Genomic DNA, 18544 nt, shown 5'->3' on the forward strand with positions numbered 1-18544 from the left:
GGCTCAACATCAGTCAGTGACAGAAGGCTGGTGAACTTTGAAATCGCTCTGCAATTTTTGTCTTTAGATACTTCTGTCTTGTTGCATTTTTTCCCTTATGGGAAAAAAAAAGCCGCAAAATGCTCCCAACACCTTCTGCAAAAATAGGACCCACACCAACAATTTCAGCCAGCTTTTTCTAGTCTCACTTTCCTCATTGAACAGTTTCTGGTAACTTTCCACTGCCTTTGTAAAACCTTCCCGGGGCCTGGCGGGACCTTTGAACACCACCCATTACAGGACAGCAAAGGAAGCGCTGCTGTGTGCAGGCTGCAAGAGCAAATGAGTCTGAACTTCCCTGCCTTTTATTGGGCAATCCATGGAGTGCCTCCTGCCCCTCCTCCGTTCACCTGGAGACACGGGATTTCAGCCCACAAAGCCACTCCGTTGCTTGAGGTCTAGGTCATGACTTTGACTTGCGGAAGCCAGAGTGGCCTACCTGACACTGTCAAATCCCCCTGAATCATGGACAACGCCCCCATTTCCCTCAAGATGATTGTTCTGGTCTGAGCCGACTGTGTGCGGTGTCCATCGAAAACTGGGGCAGCTCCAGCATCTTTGGAACGGGGAGGTGGAAAGGTTGGAAGCACTCTGTTTTGACTTTGATTTTATAGTGTATTGGAAAGATAGATGTAGACACGTGAAATGGAATTTTTAAAAAGTGTACATATGTGTGTGTGTGGGAAGCTTCTGGAAATCATTGGCACGCCTACTCCTGAGTAAAAAAAAATCCCTCCACTGGGTAAAAGCGCTTCCTAACATTAAGGATGTAAAATCGCGTGGCCTGTGTTCCCAAAATGAAGACTCGGATTTGGAGTGTGCACGTTGCTGCATTCAGAGCCGAGCCCAAGGGTGAGGCGCGTGCAGGCTGCGGGGTCTGGAGCTCGGCTCCTGCGCCCGGCCGCGGCTCGAGACCACCCCCCACTGCCACCCGCGCCCCCACCCCCGGGCCATCGGGGATGAGCGGCCGCCTCCCCGCCCCCGCCCCGATCGCGGTGGGCGGGCCCAGGCCGGGCGGGGTGGGCGGGCGCGGCGCCCCGGGCTCCGGGCTCCGAGGAGACGGCGGGCGGCACTAGAGGGAGCTGCTCGCGCCGCCGCCGCCGCCGCCTCGCCGGCCCCACGCCCGGGCCGAGCGCCGCCTCCGGGTCCGCGCCGCCGCGATGGCGGAGGACAGCGAGTCTGCGGCCAGCCAGCAGAGCCTGGAGCTGGACGACCAGGACACGTGCGGGATAGACGGGGACAATGAGGAGGAGACGGAGCACGCCAAGGGGTAGGCGCGCGGCGCGCGGGCGCCACGGGGCGCGACGGGGCTGCGGGCACCGCGCGCATCTCGGGCTCCGCTCGGGCGCTGGGTTCGGGGGCGCGGGCGGGCAGCCTCCCGCGTGGGGGTCGTCCGGCCCCGAGACCGTGGGGAGGTCCGGGTCGCGCAGCTCCCGGGTGGAGCGGCGCGGTGCAGCGAGGCCCCGGGGTGGGCGGGGAGGTGCGGGGACAGGCGACGCCGCTGTCACCTGCCGCGCGGCCGGCTGGCCCTCGCCCATCCCCGCCGCCCGCCCGCCCAGCCCGCGGGTGCGCCGCGCTGCCCTGGCCGGCGTGTGACTCAGTGGGACCGAGCAGGGGCGCGTCGCCCTTCCCTTTGTGGCGGCCGCGGTGGTGGCAAGTCGTCCTTCTCTCTGCTCCTTGTCATCCTCTCCTTAAGTCCCTCCAGACCCTCCCACCCCTCCCCCAGCCGCCGCCGCCACCAGAAAAAAGAAGAGCCCATGGTGGGGAGTGGTTTGGTATCTGTCCCCGCTCGTTTCGGCGCTGCTGGCGGGGACCTGCGGAAAGTTGTGCTTCCCGGGCCGCGGCCCCCACCCTGCTCCGCGCCAGCCAGGCAGGGGGCGCCCAGGGGGTCCCGGGCCGGCCGCTCCCGGGGCTGCGCAGGATTGCCACCCCCGAGGTGACTGCAGAGCCTTCTAGGGCAGGTCCGATCCGCTGATTTCGGCTCTGTCGTGGGGGCAGTTCCCGCAGACCTGTCCAGATCCTGCTTGCAAAACTGGTGTTTGGTCTCCAAAGCCAGACGCACCGTGCGTTTTAACACCTGATCGGGTTTCTGACTCCATTCACCGGCTCCCTTTCTCCCTCGCAGACTTGATTTGCCCTCCTGTTGGAGAAAAGATTGCTTCCGGTTAAGGGTGGTATTGAAGTTCTGTTCTTAGAGGCAGGGGGGTCATGTTAAATAAAGAGAGGTCTTTACATTATCCTTTCGCCCTGTTGGATTCTAACTATGCGCTGGCACGGAGCACTTAATGCTGCCCCTTAGAAGTGAGATTTTGCAAACCGTGGTGACTGATCAAGTGGGTCAGCTTAAACACATGATAGGGAGGCCTTAGTCGCAGATGGCTTATTTATTCAGTTCATGGAGAGGATTCTTTAAGTGATTGATGATTTAAAGCGTAAAGCGTTTGCATTCTAACATCTGTTTGAAGCTTTGTCTAAGAAAGGAACTTTTACTGAGCCTTAACGTGTTATAAAATATTAAAAGAGATCGAGAAAAAAGCTGACTAAATGTATCTCGCATTTGCGAACTGCTTTTTTTATTTTTGCAGTGAATACGTACTTTAGTGGCAGCTTCAAGTACCGAATGTTATAATTCAAGTCTAGAATATTTTTTGAAAACGGAGGAAAGGAGATTCTACAGAAATCTGAGCCTAAGTTCTGTTTATGCAGTGATAGAAATTTGCCTGTGATAGGTAGCTAAATATAGATATGTTTTTGAAACAATAGCACCAGTGCCAGAAATGGACCCAGATGCAAATATGATGGATTACCCAGATAATTTCAGCATCTGTCCATTATCTTTCTGACGAGACCCTGGACTTTTCTCTTCTTCACTGTAATTTCTGTTGATCGTTCTTCATTCTTTTGAAGATTTCATTAGTACTTCTTTGCTTACACAGTCAAGAATGTCTATGGTACAAAGAATTACTCATCTCTGGGTCCATTAATCCGGGCCTGTCCCCAGGAGCCCGTGGGCTGTGTGAACTTCCCGGATTAGCACCCAAAGGCATCTCCATGCGCTCTTCAGAGGCCTTCAGTTTTGTGCATCAGCACATTAATTATATGTTAGCACAGTTACTCAACATTTAGAGACGCCCAGGGGACTGAAATGTTATAACCAAGAGCAGAAACATGATAACAGCTCCTAGTGGGAAGAGGTGGATATAATGGATTTATTGTAGTCTGTTAAAATGTAAGGAGATTAGTCAAAATCCAAGTTGCTGTGCTTGTGGGACTACTTTTTTGGATTTGGATTTAGATGATGTGCGCCAAATTTGGGGGAGTAATTGTGTTTCATTTGGCTCGTGTACTGATGGTATGGCTCAGTAGAAACCTAGATTTTTTTTTTCTTAAATAGCTCAAGTTTGTAAATGTTAAAATTTGAAAGACTCCTCTTTTCTATGCTTGGCCTCTTTGTCTCCACCAATTTAAATGAATTGACAAATAATGAGCCTTTGGAGGAATGAGTAGGTAAACACTTTACCTTTTAAAGGTGAATTATCGCTTTGAAGCCACTAGGTATTGGTCAGTGCATAAAGCAATAATTTACTAAATAGTACCCTTGTGGCCTGAAGGAATTAATTTACCCCCATAATTGAGTATAATGTATTTACTAGTTATTTTAGACATATGAAGTTAAAACTACGGCCTCAGATAAAAACAAAATACCCAATTAGATGATTTTGCCCCAAAATGTGACTATTACTGTGTAGGTTTTTCTTTCATTTTCATAGAATTTTCTTTATGGGCTAAGAAGAGTATTTCATTTTGTGGATAATGCTGAAAAACCATGAATGAAATATTTATGTTCAATTAAAAGCAGTGGCTTTTATGTTTAATTAAAAGCAATGGCTTAAGTATGATAGAATACTTGCATCTTGCTATCTTTATATCTCATTTTTCATGGAAAATGTGCTCTTTGTCTAGCTTTTTGGTTGACAAGTGGCATACCACTACAAAAATTTCATAATTCCAAAAAACATGAGGGAGGAGAAGGATTGTCCATTTTACTGAGTGAAACTATATTCAAGGAAGTGTAGTTTTATTATCTTCAAACAATACGCAGCAATTAGAGCTAGAGTAATAGAGGATTACCCAGAAAGATTCTTTAAATAACTTGCTTTAACACTTGATTTACATTTGGGAGAAGTAAGTAGGTCTTTGTAAAAAGCTTGAAGGATCTTGAAAACTTTCAAGCTAATTAAAAGTTCTAAGATAATCTTGTTTATACTGTTATTTTCTTAGCAAAGACTTTCTACGTAGATAAAAATTAATTTTAACTATCTTCTTATCCTTGCCCCATTGATATGCACCTTTTCCATTTGTGCAGTACATGGGTAGTGGTCATCATCTCTTACTCAGCTTATCATCGCACATTAAGCATAGTTATTGTCCAGTGTTGGAAACAGGGTCACACAGCTGGCCCCAAATAAAATTAGTGTTCAAGTTGGCAACAAAATCAAATCTCTCTCCTTGCTTTACCAACACTGATTTTCAGAATGCATATTTCCTAGACAAATTGATGTTGTTCATCTCCTTTCCTCTGAGAGCTTTTATCTTCCATATTCACTATGGTGGAATAGGAGGCAGCCACCAAGAATATTTATATAGGGAATAAAATAAGCATATATGAATATGCTTTTTTTTTTTTTAAATTTTATTTTATTTATTTTTTTCCCCCAAAGCCCCAGCAAATAGCTGTATGCCATAGCTGCACATCCCTCCAGCTGGTGCACGTGGGACACGGCCTCAGCATGGCCGGGATCCGAACCCGGGCTGCCAGCAGCGGAGCACGCGCACTCAACCGCTAAGCCACGGGGCCGTCCCTGAATATGCTTTTGTTGGCAGATAAATGACTAAGTTATTCCCTGGGGTAGATATGAAGTAGTTTCAGTAGATATTTTTAATATATTTTTTTTCTTAGAAAAATTAAAGATCTGGTATTTGGCAAAATTAAAACTTTGGAATTCTGTTAACAAAGAAGATAACCTCTCTTCTCTCACCCCCAATTTAGGAAAAAAAAGTGAAGTTATTCTCTGTGCGGTATGTTGTTGCTTCTGACTTGATCTGTGTATTGTTGAGATTGGCTGTGGGAACTTTTTTTTTTTTTAATTTTATTTATTTTATTTTTTTCCCCCAAAGCCCCAGTAGATAGTTGTATGTCATAGCTGCACATCCTTCTAGTTGCTGCGTGTGGGACGCAGCCTCAGCATGACCGGACAAGCGGTGCGTCGGTGCGCGCCCGGCATCTGAACCTGGGTCGCCAGCAGTGGAGCGTGCGCACTCAACGGCCAAGCCACAGGGCCGGCCCCTGTGGGAACTTCTTCATCAACTGTGTGGAATCGGTGGGGAGATGCAAAAAATTGCCATAACTCTCAATAGATTTTTCTTGTCATGGAAAATTTAAGGGATAATTCAAAGCTGCCCTTTCTGAAGTTTGATCTATCAACTATATAAATCTAAATGGAATGGTGTGTTCACAGCTTCTGCCCAAGCAACCTTCTCAATTCAAGAAATACAGTTTGAAATTATCACATGTCTGCTCAGACTTTCATCTGAAATGGTGATATCGCCCTGGGGCCCGGAACAAACTTTTTCCAGAGCTTGGCGAAACTATAGAAAATTTCTAAGTACGGGACACAGACAGTGCCATCTTGAAATTGTTCATTAATACAGGTGTACACAGTAAAATATATACAAGTTGAAGTCAGTTACTTGGTTAGTTCAGGGACTGGAACCAAGTTCTGTACCAAGTTCAAGAAGGAGGTTGGTTGATTGGTTTGTTATTCCATTTGAAAATATGTCAATGACTTTTACTCATTATAAGAATAAAATATGCTTATTAAAAATGTAAGCAATAAAGTGTATAGAGAGTGAGAACCCCCTGGTCATCTTATTTCTTAGAGATACCACCATTGACAGTTTAATCTGGTCACGTTTATATATATATATATATATATATATATATATATATATATATATATATAGAAGTGTATATCTAACATAAATAGGATCATACTTAACATGGACTCATTTGTTATCTTATATTTTTCACTGAGTATTAGTTTTGTCTGCTAGAACTTTTTGCCATGATGGAAATGTCCAATATGGAGGTCAATAGACCCTTGAAATGTGGCTAGTGTGACTAAGGAACTGGATTTTAAATTTAATTTAATTTAGTTTAATTTTATTTTTATTTATTTATTTTTTTTGTGAGGGAGATCAGCCCTGAGCTAACATCCGTGCTAATCCTCCTCTTTTTGCTGAGGAAGACCAGCTCTGAGCTAACATCTATTGCCAATCCACCTCCTTTTTTTCTTCCCCAAAGCCCCAATAGATAGTTGTATGTCATAGTTGCACATCCTGCTAGTTGCTGTATGTGGGATGTGGCCTCAGCATGGCCAGAGAAGCAGTGCATCGGTGCGCGCCTGGGATCCGAACCCGGGCCGCCAGTAGCGGAGCGCGCGCACTTAACCGCTAAGCCACCGGGCTGGCCCTGTTTAATTTTAATTAATTTAAATTTAAGTAGCCCAGGGTGGGTAGTGGCTATTATATTGGACAGCACAGATCATATCCTGCCTTTGAATTTTATAAGCTTTCGTGGTACTCAAAGTATTTCCTTATTCTTTCCTTGTGATTTGCAGAATGTCAAGTTTTCATTTTTCCTTTTTTTTTTCTTTAGTAGTTTGGAGGCTTTGTATCCTTCTTTTCTTCTTCTAGGAACTATTTAAAAATTTTGAACAAGGATGCTTTTCTCTGTATTTCTCTATCAATGTTAAAAATTAACCATTGTCCGGAATATTCTACTACCAAACAAGACAAAATGTGTTGGATGTTTTGACTTCTCCTTCCTTTACATTTCATAGGTTTTGTTGAAATAATCTGGAATTTTAATTCCATGTGGCTTCTTTATTTTTGCCCTTGTTAAAACTTTTTTTCCTTAACTATTACATTATATTGACATCCATAGTATCAAAAACGTCTTAGACTTTACTTTTCTGACACTTTACTGTTTTTACTGATTACCACTATTCCTTATAAATTACACCCTCTCATTTTCTTCTTTGAGTACTTTCTCATTTAATTTTTTTTTTCCTGGTGAGGAAGATTGGCCCTGAGCTAACATCTGTTGCCAATCCTCCTCTTTTTGCTTGAGGAGTATTGGCCCTGAGCTAACATCTGTGCCAGTTTTCCTCTATTTTGTATGTGGGTCACTGCCACAGCACGGCTTGATGAGTGGTGTAGGTCTGTGCCCGGGGTCCATACCTACAAACCCCAGGCTGCTGAAGCAGAGTGCACCGCACTCAACCACAGCGCCACTGGGCCAGCCCCTCATTTAATATTTTTATTAGCGCATGCAGATGATATTTTTTCTGAATTTTTTTATGTCTGAAGCTGCCTTTCTTTCGGCCTCATGCATAAACCATAGCCTGGGTGTGCGTGTAGTTCTCTGATAAGTTATTTTCCTTCAAACTCCATAAACACTGTTTTATTTCTTCTAGCATTTAGTGGTACAGATGTTTCTCTGCCAATCTGCTTCTCTTTCTTTTATAGGTAACCATCTTCTTTTTCTTTGTTTTGACTTGTTTGTAGTCTAGCAGCTTGTAGGATTTTCTTCCCATCTTTCTATAACCCAAGGGTTTCCACATCCTTGACCTCCTGGGATCACTCTCTTCTTTAATATCTAAACACAGTGGCCCAAGCTCATACGTATTGATGGGGTGTCTTGGGAGCTGAGGTTTTCGTGGTCCTGCCACTAGCTCCCCCATCACTGTTTCCTAACACGTTGGGTCCTTTAGCATTTCTCCTTAGACATTTGGCCCTGGGTGGAATACAGTTAGCTGTCTTTCATCTCTTTGATCATTGCATAGGGCAGAAAACAACTTCAGATTCAATGTCAGACATTACTGTTCACTAAAAGGATTTATTACAGTCCGTGCCCTCCGTAGGCCTCAGCTGCCTGCAACGTTCTTGGGAGTCCTTTCTCCCTCTGAGAGTGGTCTCTTCATCGGCCCACCTCCACCTCTTCTCCAAATTCAAGGTCCAGCTCCGAGAGCCTTTTCTTTCATGAGGCCTCCCATGGTCATTATAACCCAGGGTGATAACCCCGGTCAAAGGCCCGTAGCCCTTACTGAACGTATCCTTCACCTGGCACCTTTCCACCAGTCACCCCGCCCCCCCATCTCCCCAGTTGTCTTCTCACGCAGACCTTTGTTTACTGCGAAGGAAGCTGTGGCTCATAGAGATAAGTGGCTTGTCCAGGGTCACGTGGCTGGTAAGTAGGTAACAGAGTTCTTTGTGTCTGTTGTTGAATGTGCGTGTGTAACATCTTCTACAAACTGGTTCAAATAAAGGAGGGTTTTATTTTAAACATACAGTAGGTTATCACAAAATAAAGTGTGAATGAGCTTTATTAGCATTGGGGACCAGAAGGTGAGAAGCATAAGGTCTGTCTGTCTCTCTAGCCTTCCCTCCCTTTCTCCCTCCTTCTGTCAGTTTCTTAGTTTCTGTTTCTTAGTTTGGATTTTCCAGAAAGGATCTCACTGGTTTCTGGCCAGCAAGGCTTGGGTCCAGTCAGCTGGGGCAGAGGGTGGGAAGGTGGAAAGAGGGGATTGTCGTGGGGTACAACATGGCCACTTAGGGTCACACCTTTACTGAGGTCTGTGATCAAAATAGTTTTCAGAGAAAGACAGTGAAAAAGGCTGGCATCTCCAAACACGCCTGCAGAAGATGGACGTCTGCCTACCTGTCTGCTCACAGGTAGACTGTGAGAGCAGAGACCACATTTGCAGCCTCCAATCCTTGCAATATCTGGTACATTGCACAGTTGGTAGCTTAATAAAGATTTGTTGAATGGATTCCAGTGGTTCTTTTTTTTTTTTTTTAATTTTATTTATTTATTTATTTTTTGCTCCAAAGCCCCAGTAGATAGTTGTATGTCATAGCTGCACATCCTTCTAGTTGCTGTATGTGAGACGCAGCCTCAGCATGGCCGGAGAAGCGGTGTGTTGGTGCGCGCCTGGGATCCGAACCCGGGCCACCAGCAGTGGAGCACGTGCACTTAACCGATAAACCATGGTGCCGGCCCAGGATTCCAGTGGTTCTTAATCTCCATTGACAAATTAACTTCTAATTTAAAAAATTTTCCCCTATGTGCATTAGGAATATGTGAAGGATGTTTTTTTTTTTTTCCAATTCTAATTGAAAGGATTTGGGTTGTAGAATTCTTAGTTGTGTTCTATGCTGTATAGGACCCAACATGGTAAAATAATAGTTAATTTTCTGAAGGAGACTGAGGCTTATTCAGGTTTATTTATTTATTATTTTGTTTTTAATTTATTTTTTATTGAGGTCACATTGGTTTATAACATAAATTTCAGGTGTACATCATTGTATTTCAACATCTGTATAGACCACATCGTGTTCACCACCAAAAGTCTAGCTGCCATCCCACCGTATACATGTGCCCATGTATCCCTTTTGCCGTCCCCCAACCCCTTCCACTCTGGTAACCACCTGCCTGTTCTCTGTATCTATGTGTTTGTTGTTGTTGTTTTATCTTCCACATAGGAGTGAAATCATACGGTATTTGGCTTTCTCTGTCTGACTTATTTCACTTGGCATAATACCCTCAAGGTCCATCCACGTTGTCCCAAATGGCAAGATTTCATCTTTTTTATGGCTGAGTAGTATTCCCATGTATGTTATGTAGCACATCTTTATCCATTCATCTGTTGATGGGCCCTTAGGTTGTTTCCAAGTCTTTGCTATTGTGAATAATGCAGCAATGAACATAAGGGTGCAAATATCTTTTCGAATTAGTGTTTTCCTCTTCTTTGGATAAATACCCAGAAGTGGAATAGCTAGATATATGATAGGTCTATTTTTATTTTTTTGAGGAATCTCCGTACTGTTTTCCATAGTATCTGCACCAGTTTGCACTCCATCAGCAGTGTGTAAGGGTTCCCTTTTCTCCACATCATCTCCAACTCTTGTTATTTCTTGTCATCTTTTTAATAATAGCCATTTTGATGGGCATCAGGTGATATCGCACTGTGGCTTTGATTTGCATTTCCCTAATAATTAGTGTTGTTGAACTTCTTTTCATGTGCCTGTTGGCCATCTGTATATCTTCTTTGGAAAAATGTCTGTTCATATCCTCTGCCCATTTTTTAATCGGGTTGTTTGTTTTTTTGTTGTTGAGTTGTATGAGTCCTTTGTATATTTTGAATATTAACTCCTTATTGGATGTATGATCTGCCAATATCTTTTCCAAATTGGTAGGTTGTCTGTTCGTTTTGTTGATGGTTTCCTGTGCTGTGCGGAAGCTTTTTAGTCTGATGTAGTCCCATTTGTTTATTTTTTCTTTTGTTTCCCTTGCTTGAGGAGACATGGTATTCGAAAAGATACTGCTAAGACAGATGTCAAAAAGTGTACTGCCTATGTTTTCTTCTAGGCGTTTTATGGTTTCAGGTCTTACATTCAAGTCTTTAATCTATTTTGAGTTAATTTTTGGGTATGGAGTAAGATAATAGTCTACTTTCATTCTTTTGCTTGTGGCTGTCCAGTTTTCCCAACACCATTTATTGGACACCCTTTCCTTTCTCTGTTGTATGTTCTTGCCTCCATTGTCAAAAACTAGCTGTCGATAGACGTGTGGGTTTATTTCTGGGCTCTCAGTTCTGTAAAATAATAGCTAATTTTTTGAAGGAGACTGAGGCTTATCCAAGTTTAAATAACTTGCCAAGGCTGCATCTCAGATACAGACTTAGGTCTTGGGCCTTTCGCTGTCTGACTCTAAACTCTTGCCTTTGCACTAATCTGTGTGGTCTCATGGACCATAAATAAATAAAGAGTAATTAGTTTGGTAATGTTTCAAGCTTATCTCCTCGTATGTTGTACATTACCAACTTGAGTGCCTCTGCAGCCAAAATTCACCAGTGTAATGGGAACACTAAATGTCAATGAATTTAAAAGTAAATAAATCAGTTATAAAATAAATAAGTCCTGGGGATGTACTGTACAGCATGGTGACTATAGTTAATAATATTGTGTTGCGTATTTGAAAGTTGCCAAGAGAATAGATTTTAGACGTTCTCATCACAGGAAAAAAAATTTGTAACTGTGTGGTGATTGATGTTAACTAGACTTATTGTGGTGATATTTAGCAGTATATACATATATCAAATAATGATGTTGTATACCTGAAACTGATATAATGTTATATGTCAATTATATCTCAATTAAAAACAAAGAAATACACTGGGAATTGGCATTTACATATTTAAGAAATTTTAAGTTGGATATTGCTGCTGATATTAATAAACATTTATATATTCCAAAATATTTTTCCTTCTGTCCCCCTTGTATGTCTTATATGGTTCTTTCTTACATTTAGAATGGATGGGATGACCCAAAATTGACTTGCTACGTACTATGAAATTCAGAGGAGGCCTGGTATTCTGTTAGGCTCAGCAGCCCTGAAATAATAGAATGGCCATATTTTTTAAGAAATATGTTTTCCCCAGTCTCTGACTCTTCCTTGCTTAATCATCCTGTTCTTTGATATACATAAAAAAAAGTAAATAAATCCACATATTTCCTTGTTTAAAAAAATATTGCAATTTGATTATAGAGAACCCTTTGGGTTTCTCTTTAGGTTTCTTAAAGGACTTCTAATGATAGCATCAATATAATTTGCAATAAGATTTTTTTCTCTTACATTTCTTTCTTGGCTGTCTCATCTCCTTTCTGGTTCAAGTTCTATAGCTGCCCCACTGTAGCCTCATACATATCAGCATCCTTTCTCTGGTGCCCCCCAGCCCCCGAGCACTGCCATGGTTCAGGCGTCCGCAGAGTCAGTTTCCCAGAATGGGTGCAGGAATCTGGTATTGCGCATCTCTGGATGAGAGTGCTGCTGGAGGAATCCACTTAGCATGCTGGTACCCAGCTCGACAGCCCACCTATGTAGCGCTTGAGGCCGGAAGTGCTTTCTCCCAGCCACAGGAGAAAACCCAGCACACAGTCACTCGCTGGGGGTCTCAAACTGAGTTGGGATTTTAACTTTACAGTTTCTGTTTTGTTAGCACGTTGGTGCTTCTGTTACTGGCTGAAACACACACACACACACGCACACGGGGAATATGGGCTCCTTTATTCCCACGGCTTGTTCGCTCAGTGTTCAAATTCATATAGCGCTTTCCCAGAGAAAGATGACGACTCAGTTAATAGGATAATTTCCCATAGTTTCTTCATTTGTGTTTTTTTTTTTTTTGGAGTGGAAGGATACTTGTTCTTCACTACCCTTTGGGTATTTATTAACATTTTAAAGAAACCAAAGAAGGAACTAGTGGAAGCAGCGTTCTTTTTGTTTTTCCAAATGAAGTTTTTAAAAAAATTCTTGTTCTTCTCTGTCTTGCCTCCTCTTCCCCTCCCCCCAAAAGAGAAAAATAAATCAAAAATAAAAAAATAAGTTCTTTTTGCAAAAGCACATCATTTTTTTTTTAATATAGAACATTAGAATGTGTCATCAAGCAAAAAGATGATGCCTTGGTATATTCATATATACCTTTTTCTATTCACATATATTTATAAAAATGCAAATATACTACTTCTATTGTCCTGGAAATTCCTGTTTGTCATTTGATATACCAGGAAGACCTTCCGGGGCATTGCACAGCCTTCCCCTGAGTCCTGTGAGGTGGCTGGCTAGTCCAGTGTGCGGCTCCGTGTATGGCACCATCATCTATTTAGCGCCCTATTGTTGGACCCCTCCTTCCAAAGCAACACCGTTTTTTCTTGGCACTTGAGTGTCTTTCTCTTCCCTCCCACTGCCGGGATGTGCATGTCAGGGGAAGTCACCTGGGACCAGGTAAAGCCAGCAGACACCCTAGGGATGGCCGAGAACAAGGCAGAGGGAGGCTGGCCTTTTTCCAGCAGAACTCCCACGCGGGGAGCTGACAGCCAGAGGGAAAGAAGTGAGCTCCTGTGTTTCGATGCTGCTGTTATTGAGCCTCTACCCCACACAGTTTGACCTGTACGCTGACTAATATAACACCTGTATGTTAGCTTTGTCTTTGTAGACAGCATTATTTTTTTAATTATTATTTTTCAAGTAGGTAGTAGGAGCATATGGTACAAAATTCAAAAGGCACCAGAGGGCATCCAGTGACAAGTCTCATTCTCCAGCACTGAGTTTCGCTTCCCATAAGCAGCTACTGTTGCTAGTTCTTGGCGTGTCCTTCTGCTGGTGTTCCAGACGTATACAAGGATAAATGTGCGCGTACACGGGCATGCATGTGCCTGCACATGCGTTCAGTGCACACGGTAGCATGCCCCACCATTGCTGTACCTGCATTTTTCACTTTACAGTGTATTTTGGAAATCATTATATGTATCAGAACACGTGGACCAACCTCGTTTGTTAAAGGCTGTATGTCATGTCATTGAATGGATGTGCTGCTATTCATTTAATCTGTGCCTGTTAATGGATCCTAAGGCTGTTTCCAATGTTTTGTGCTGAAATTAATATCCTTGTATATATATTACTTCTCCAGAATATTTTTTAATGAATATTTTAAAATCTTTCTTAGCTAACCAGTTTTAGGGAGGCAGTGTGGTGTGTTGAAATGGGTATTAAACCAGGAATCAAGAAACTTCTGACACTGACTCTCAGTTTGATTTTGGAATAGTCAGTTCACTTCTCTGGATGTGAGTATCTTCATCGGGAAATTGAAGAGTTTGGCTCTCCAAGTCTTATGATTTAGCAAGTATACACCTTATCCTGAGCCCGGTCCCTACCCTCAGGGATAGTGGGACCATAGACCTTGTGCCCTAGGCGCCCATCAGGCCCCAGTGGGCTCCTCGCATTAACTTTCTGCTATCACAGCCCAAGGGTAAGGGGAAAAGAGAAATTTTGGCAAAAAAAAGAGACCCCAGTCCTGCCTCCTCTCCTGGCTTGTCCCAGATTGAAGCCGTTCTTTCTCGGCACCACCACTTGTTCCTTTCCTTTTAGACAATTTCTCTGAGCTCTAGGGTGTTTCTGAGCTTTTAAAAAATGTCCTTGTCTCTTTCCTCTAGCACCCCAAAGTGGACCATGACCTTTAGCTCCCTTCTGGATTTGGGAGGTCGTATCCCTCTGTGTGAGAAGTCCAGTTCACCTTGGTGATTCCCGGTGACAGGTGCCCCTGCACAGCCTCACCTTGGCCCCTGACCCTTGACTACGTCCATTGCAATCCTGTTTTCTCTCTGTCTCGCTTCTGGCCTTTGCTCTTGGTCACATGTCACAGACTCATCTCTCAGCCCTTCTCCCTTGGATCGAGCTGTCACGTTTTCTCTATTCTTTTTTCTACTCCTTCTGAGCCATCAGTCTCCCGGAGTCTCTTAACCTGCATCCACCACAGCTCTGTCCTGACTAGGAATTGACGCTTGATTACCTTATTGCTGTTGCAGCCTCATTGCCCCTCCTCCCAGATGTAACTGTCTGAGATGGCAGATTTCCTTCCACACCATGAGATCTCAGCCCTTACTTCTTCACCAGATTTTTCTGGGTGAGAAGAGCATATTTTGCCACGTGCTGTAACTACAAGGATTTCATCTAAATATGGAACATTCCTTTAATGAAAGAATTGCCTAGGTCCATGATCAGCATCGGGATATAGAAAAGAGAAGTGAAAACGGAAAATTTGATGTGCAAGGGAATTCAGAAATAGGAATATAATTTGAAAAGTACATCAAATTGTTAACTTTACTGACACATATTAATATTATTAAATACAATGATAAATCCAATACTGAATTGCTAATACAATATTGAAATGAATCTCAGCCAGAAAAATGATTTGTTTTTGACTTGTTAACTATCTGCCTTTAGTAAACTCTGAAAGACCTAGAAATGAGAAAAAACATATGAGTAGGAGCTACTGTATGTCTCTTATTTTATCAGGAAAACATTTGTGAGCATGGGTGAGAAAAGGCTGTAGGAAATAGGGTAATTTTTCACTAATTTGGAGTATCTTAAAGGATATACTCTGCCAACTCTCTCAAGCCTTTTTTAAAAATTTAATTTTTCTTCTTGTTCATCATTTCGTCTTTCAGAACAATTTTACCTAAGAGGCAAAGAATTAAGCCTTTAGGAAATGTGTTTGTTGAATAGCTGAACAATTTACATTTAGTCTTTCAATTATATGTAATGATCTTGAAGATATATTAACAAATTTTGTTTTGCCTTTTAAATATTTCCTCCTTTATTCTGATCTTGGGCTATCTGCAATGACAGGTCTTACTTCACAAACTAAAATTCACACTAGACTAGTTTCTGGCCAATGAGTATTGATCAAGTTTTATTAAAATTTAATATTAACTCATCAGAATTGGGTTTTATGGGAAGTAGGCGTGAAAATTGGTAATAATGAAATAATTGTGGAAAGAGAAGGCTAATGAGGTAGGATACCTTTTCCCACGTTTAGATTATGGCAAGAGTTGAAAGGACTGAAAGCTTGGAAACAACCCAATAACTGAAAAAGGAGGATTGGTTAAGAAACTGTAGACCAGAAGCTGGCAAAGGGCATCATCCACGTTCTTCTACTCCAGCGAGGCCTGGATTGAATCCCGGGCTTATTGAAGCCACTGCCCAGAGCCAGCCACTCTCTGCTGCCAACACCCATGTAAATATTGAAATTGTTGGCTGGTCCCACCGTGACCTCTACCCAGCGCTTCAGCCTCAGTAGCTGCAGCCACCTGCCCCCTTGGCTGCCGTTTGTAATGATCTCTGCCCCTCACTGGCCGTAATCTTCGGGGGCAGCTTTGAACTCTGAGCCTTCCGAGGGCTTGTCCGTGACTTACTGCTTTGGCCAGAGGTGGTGTGGCTTTGAAGAACCTCTGGTATTTTCTACGTCAGTCCCAAGAGGAGAAGGAACGTGCTGAGAAAGGGATGCAGCTACCAAACCCATGAAGCCACTGAAATCTTACTTTCGATCAGGTCAGGAGGAAGCCAGATGATGACAGCTGGAAGGTTGGCTCTGGATTGTGCATTACACTTGGGGAGAAAAAGGATGAAGAAGGGATAGATGAGCCGCTGACAAAACCAGACTCACTCATGTGACTTATTCAAGAACCTGAACTGCAGGTGAAATCCATTACTGAGCTGAGTGGCTACGTGATGCACTCATGTAAGATGGGTGCCCCGGGTCCAGCCTGAGGATGGACTTGTGGCCAGTACATCCCGAGAATCTGACTCTGCCTTGGCTGACTTCCCACAGCTTTGGGTGTGAATTCTCTTCCGTCAGCAGGGCACTGCCATGCACCTTTGGGTCACCTTTACTGTTTTTCATAAACTGCACCAAAACTTCCTCATTTATTTCTCCCTTGTAGTGCCATTCCTTCTAGGGAAGTGATTTGGTATCCCAAACAGAACACACACACACACACACACACACACACACACACACACACACACTACCAAAGATCTGTTACAATCATTAAAACACAAATAGGCTAATAAAAAATATTCAAAGATCGTGAATAGAATGAAGACCTAAATATTGCCAATAAGTATCTAAAAAGATGTTCAGGCAGTGGAAATGCATAAGCGAGAGGCAATATAGTGTAGTCATTACGTGGATTCTGGAGCCAGAGTGGCTGGATTCGGGTCCTGGCTCTGCGTTATTAGCCATGTGACTTTCAGCAAGTTACTCAACCTCCTTATATTTCATTTTCCTCTGCTGTAAAATGGGAATAGCAGTAGTAATAGGACTTACCTCACAAAGTTGTTGAGACAGTGCCCCAGGTTGAAATCTGTAAGGTGCTTAGACAGTGCCCGACTTATAGTAAGTACGCTGAAGTGTTAGCTGCTGTGATGGTGGTGGCGGTGGCAGCAGTGCCACGTTGTTCTCCAAAGTGGTTGTATCAGTTTACATGTCACCAGCAGTATATGAGCATTCCTCACATTCTTCCAGTATTCTCAGACTTTAAAGTGTTTGGCAGATCAATGGATAAAAAGTCGAATCTTAGGTGGTTTTATTTTAATTTTCCTTGCTGCTGGTGAGGTACAGCATCTTTTCCTAACTTTTTTGGCTGTTAGGGTTTCCTCTGTTGTGACGCGCTAATTCATATCCTCAGCCCATCCTTCTGTCAGTTTTTTGTCTTTTTCTTATTGATTTTTTTAATTGATTTCTCATTCACCCAGAAAATATTTATTGAGGACTTTTTATATGTCAGACACCGTTTTAGGTGCTAAGAATACAAAGGAAAACACTGTTTTATGGATCTTATGTTCTAGTTAGAGGAAGACAAACAAATAAATAATACAATTTTAGCTAGCAATAAGTTATACGAAAAAAAGTAAGGCAGGACTGTCATAATAATAGCTAACATTGAGTGATTTCTATGTGCCAACTATTATACTAAGTTCTTATATGTATTCACTCATTTTATCCTCACAATTGTTGTAATACTCTTTATTGAGAACTTCATCCTTTACAGCTATGGAAACTGAAGCACAGAGAGGTTAAGTAACATACTCCAAGTCACACAGCTGGAAAGTAGTGGAGCCAGAAATTCAAAACCAGGTGGTCAGACTCTAGCTAATGTCTGCCTCCTGACCAAGATGTTATGTTCTCTCTCTCTACTAAGCTGGAGATAAAATGTGAAGCGAAAAAGAACTTTTTGTATGTTCTGGCTATTAATAATACTTTATCATGTGTTTTATAAATATCTTCCCTTGTTCTGTAGCTTTAAAATTTTGTTTGTAATCCCTTTGCCACAAAATAGTTAACTTGGATGTAGTCAAGTTATCATCTCTTATCTGTGGTTTGTGCTTTTGGGTCCTTGTTTAAGGAATTCTTTCCTTCACTGATGTTATGGAGTCATTGTCTTACTCTTTTGGTTATTCATTCAACAGACATTTACTCGTGCATCTGCCATATGCCAGACGCTGTTCTAGACACTGGAGAGATGTTAAGGAAACTGCCGAAAAGCCCTGCCTTCAGTTTTAAGGTTTTATTTTCCAAGTTTGGGTCTTGAACTCGTTTGGAATTTGTTTCTGTAATTTGTGGGAAGTTGCAAACTAATTTTATTTTTTTCCGTATAAGAAGTCAATTTTTCTGATACTTTTATTAAAATAAGTTCATTTTTTGCTACTCTTGGTGATGTAATCATTATCATGTCTCAGGGTCCTGTATAGCGTGGTTGGCACTGGTCTGTCTGTCCTATTTCATTGATCTGTTTGTCTGTTCTTGAGCTCTGTTGTATTTTAATAAGGTTTTAGTTGCAGAGGTGTTGTGATTATTGTAAACAATTTAGAAAATGCATGAAAATACAATGAGGATTAAAATCACCTATAATCTCACCATTTTCAATGCATGAAATTGGAAATCAAGGGGGAAAAATTATAACGTAATTATATCAAATTACTAATGGTTCTTGTGGGGAGGAGCTATATGATCTCTGGTGGAATCCTATGAAGTCTAAA

General features: G+C 42.4%; 1 protein-coding gene across 4 annotated transcripts in view; it reads left to right on the forward strand.

The window, feature by feature from the left end:
- Nucleotides 1-1161: 1161 nt before the first annotated feature.
- NMT2 (N-myristoyltransferase 2) overlaps nucleotides 1162-18544 on the forward strand; it is a 63347-nt gene continuing 45964 nt past the window's right edge. For 3 of the 4 annotated variants that reach the window (XM_087420793.1, XM_087420792.1, XM_087420794.1), the window contains exon 1: nucleotides 1162-1309. In XM_087420793.1, the coding sequence (XP_087276919.1) occupies nucleotides 1200-1309 (110 nt within the window). In that variant the 5' untranslated portion in view covers nucleotides 1162-1199. The remainder of the gene's footprint in view (nucleotides 1310-18544) is intronic. The other variant, XM_087420795.1, reaches the window with a different exon arrangement.

The sequence above is a fragment of the Ceratotherium simum genome, chromosome 32 (genome assembly GCF_057802395.1).
Source record: "Ceratotherium simum simum isolate JZ-2026a chromosome 32, ASM5780239v1, whole genome shotgun sequence".
Classification (NCBI taxonomy): Eukaryota; Metazoa; Chordata; class Mammalia; order Perissodactyla; family Rhinocerotidae; genus Ceratotherium; species Ceratotherium simum.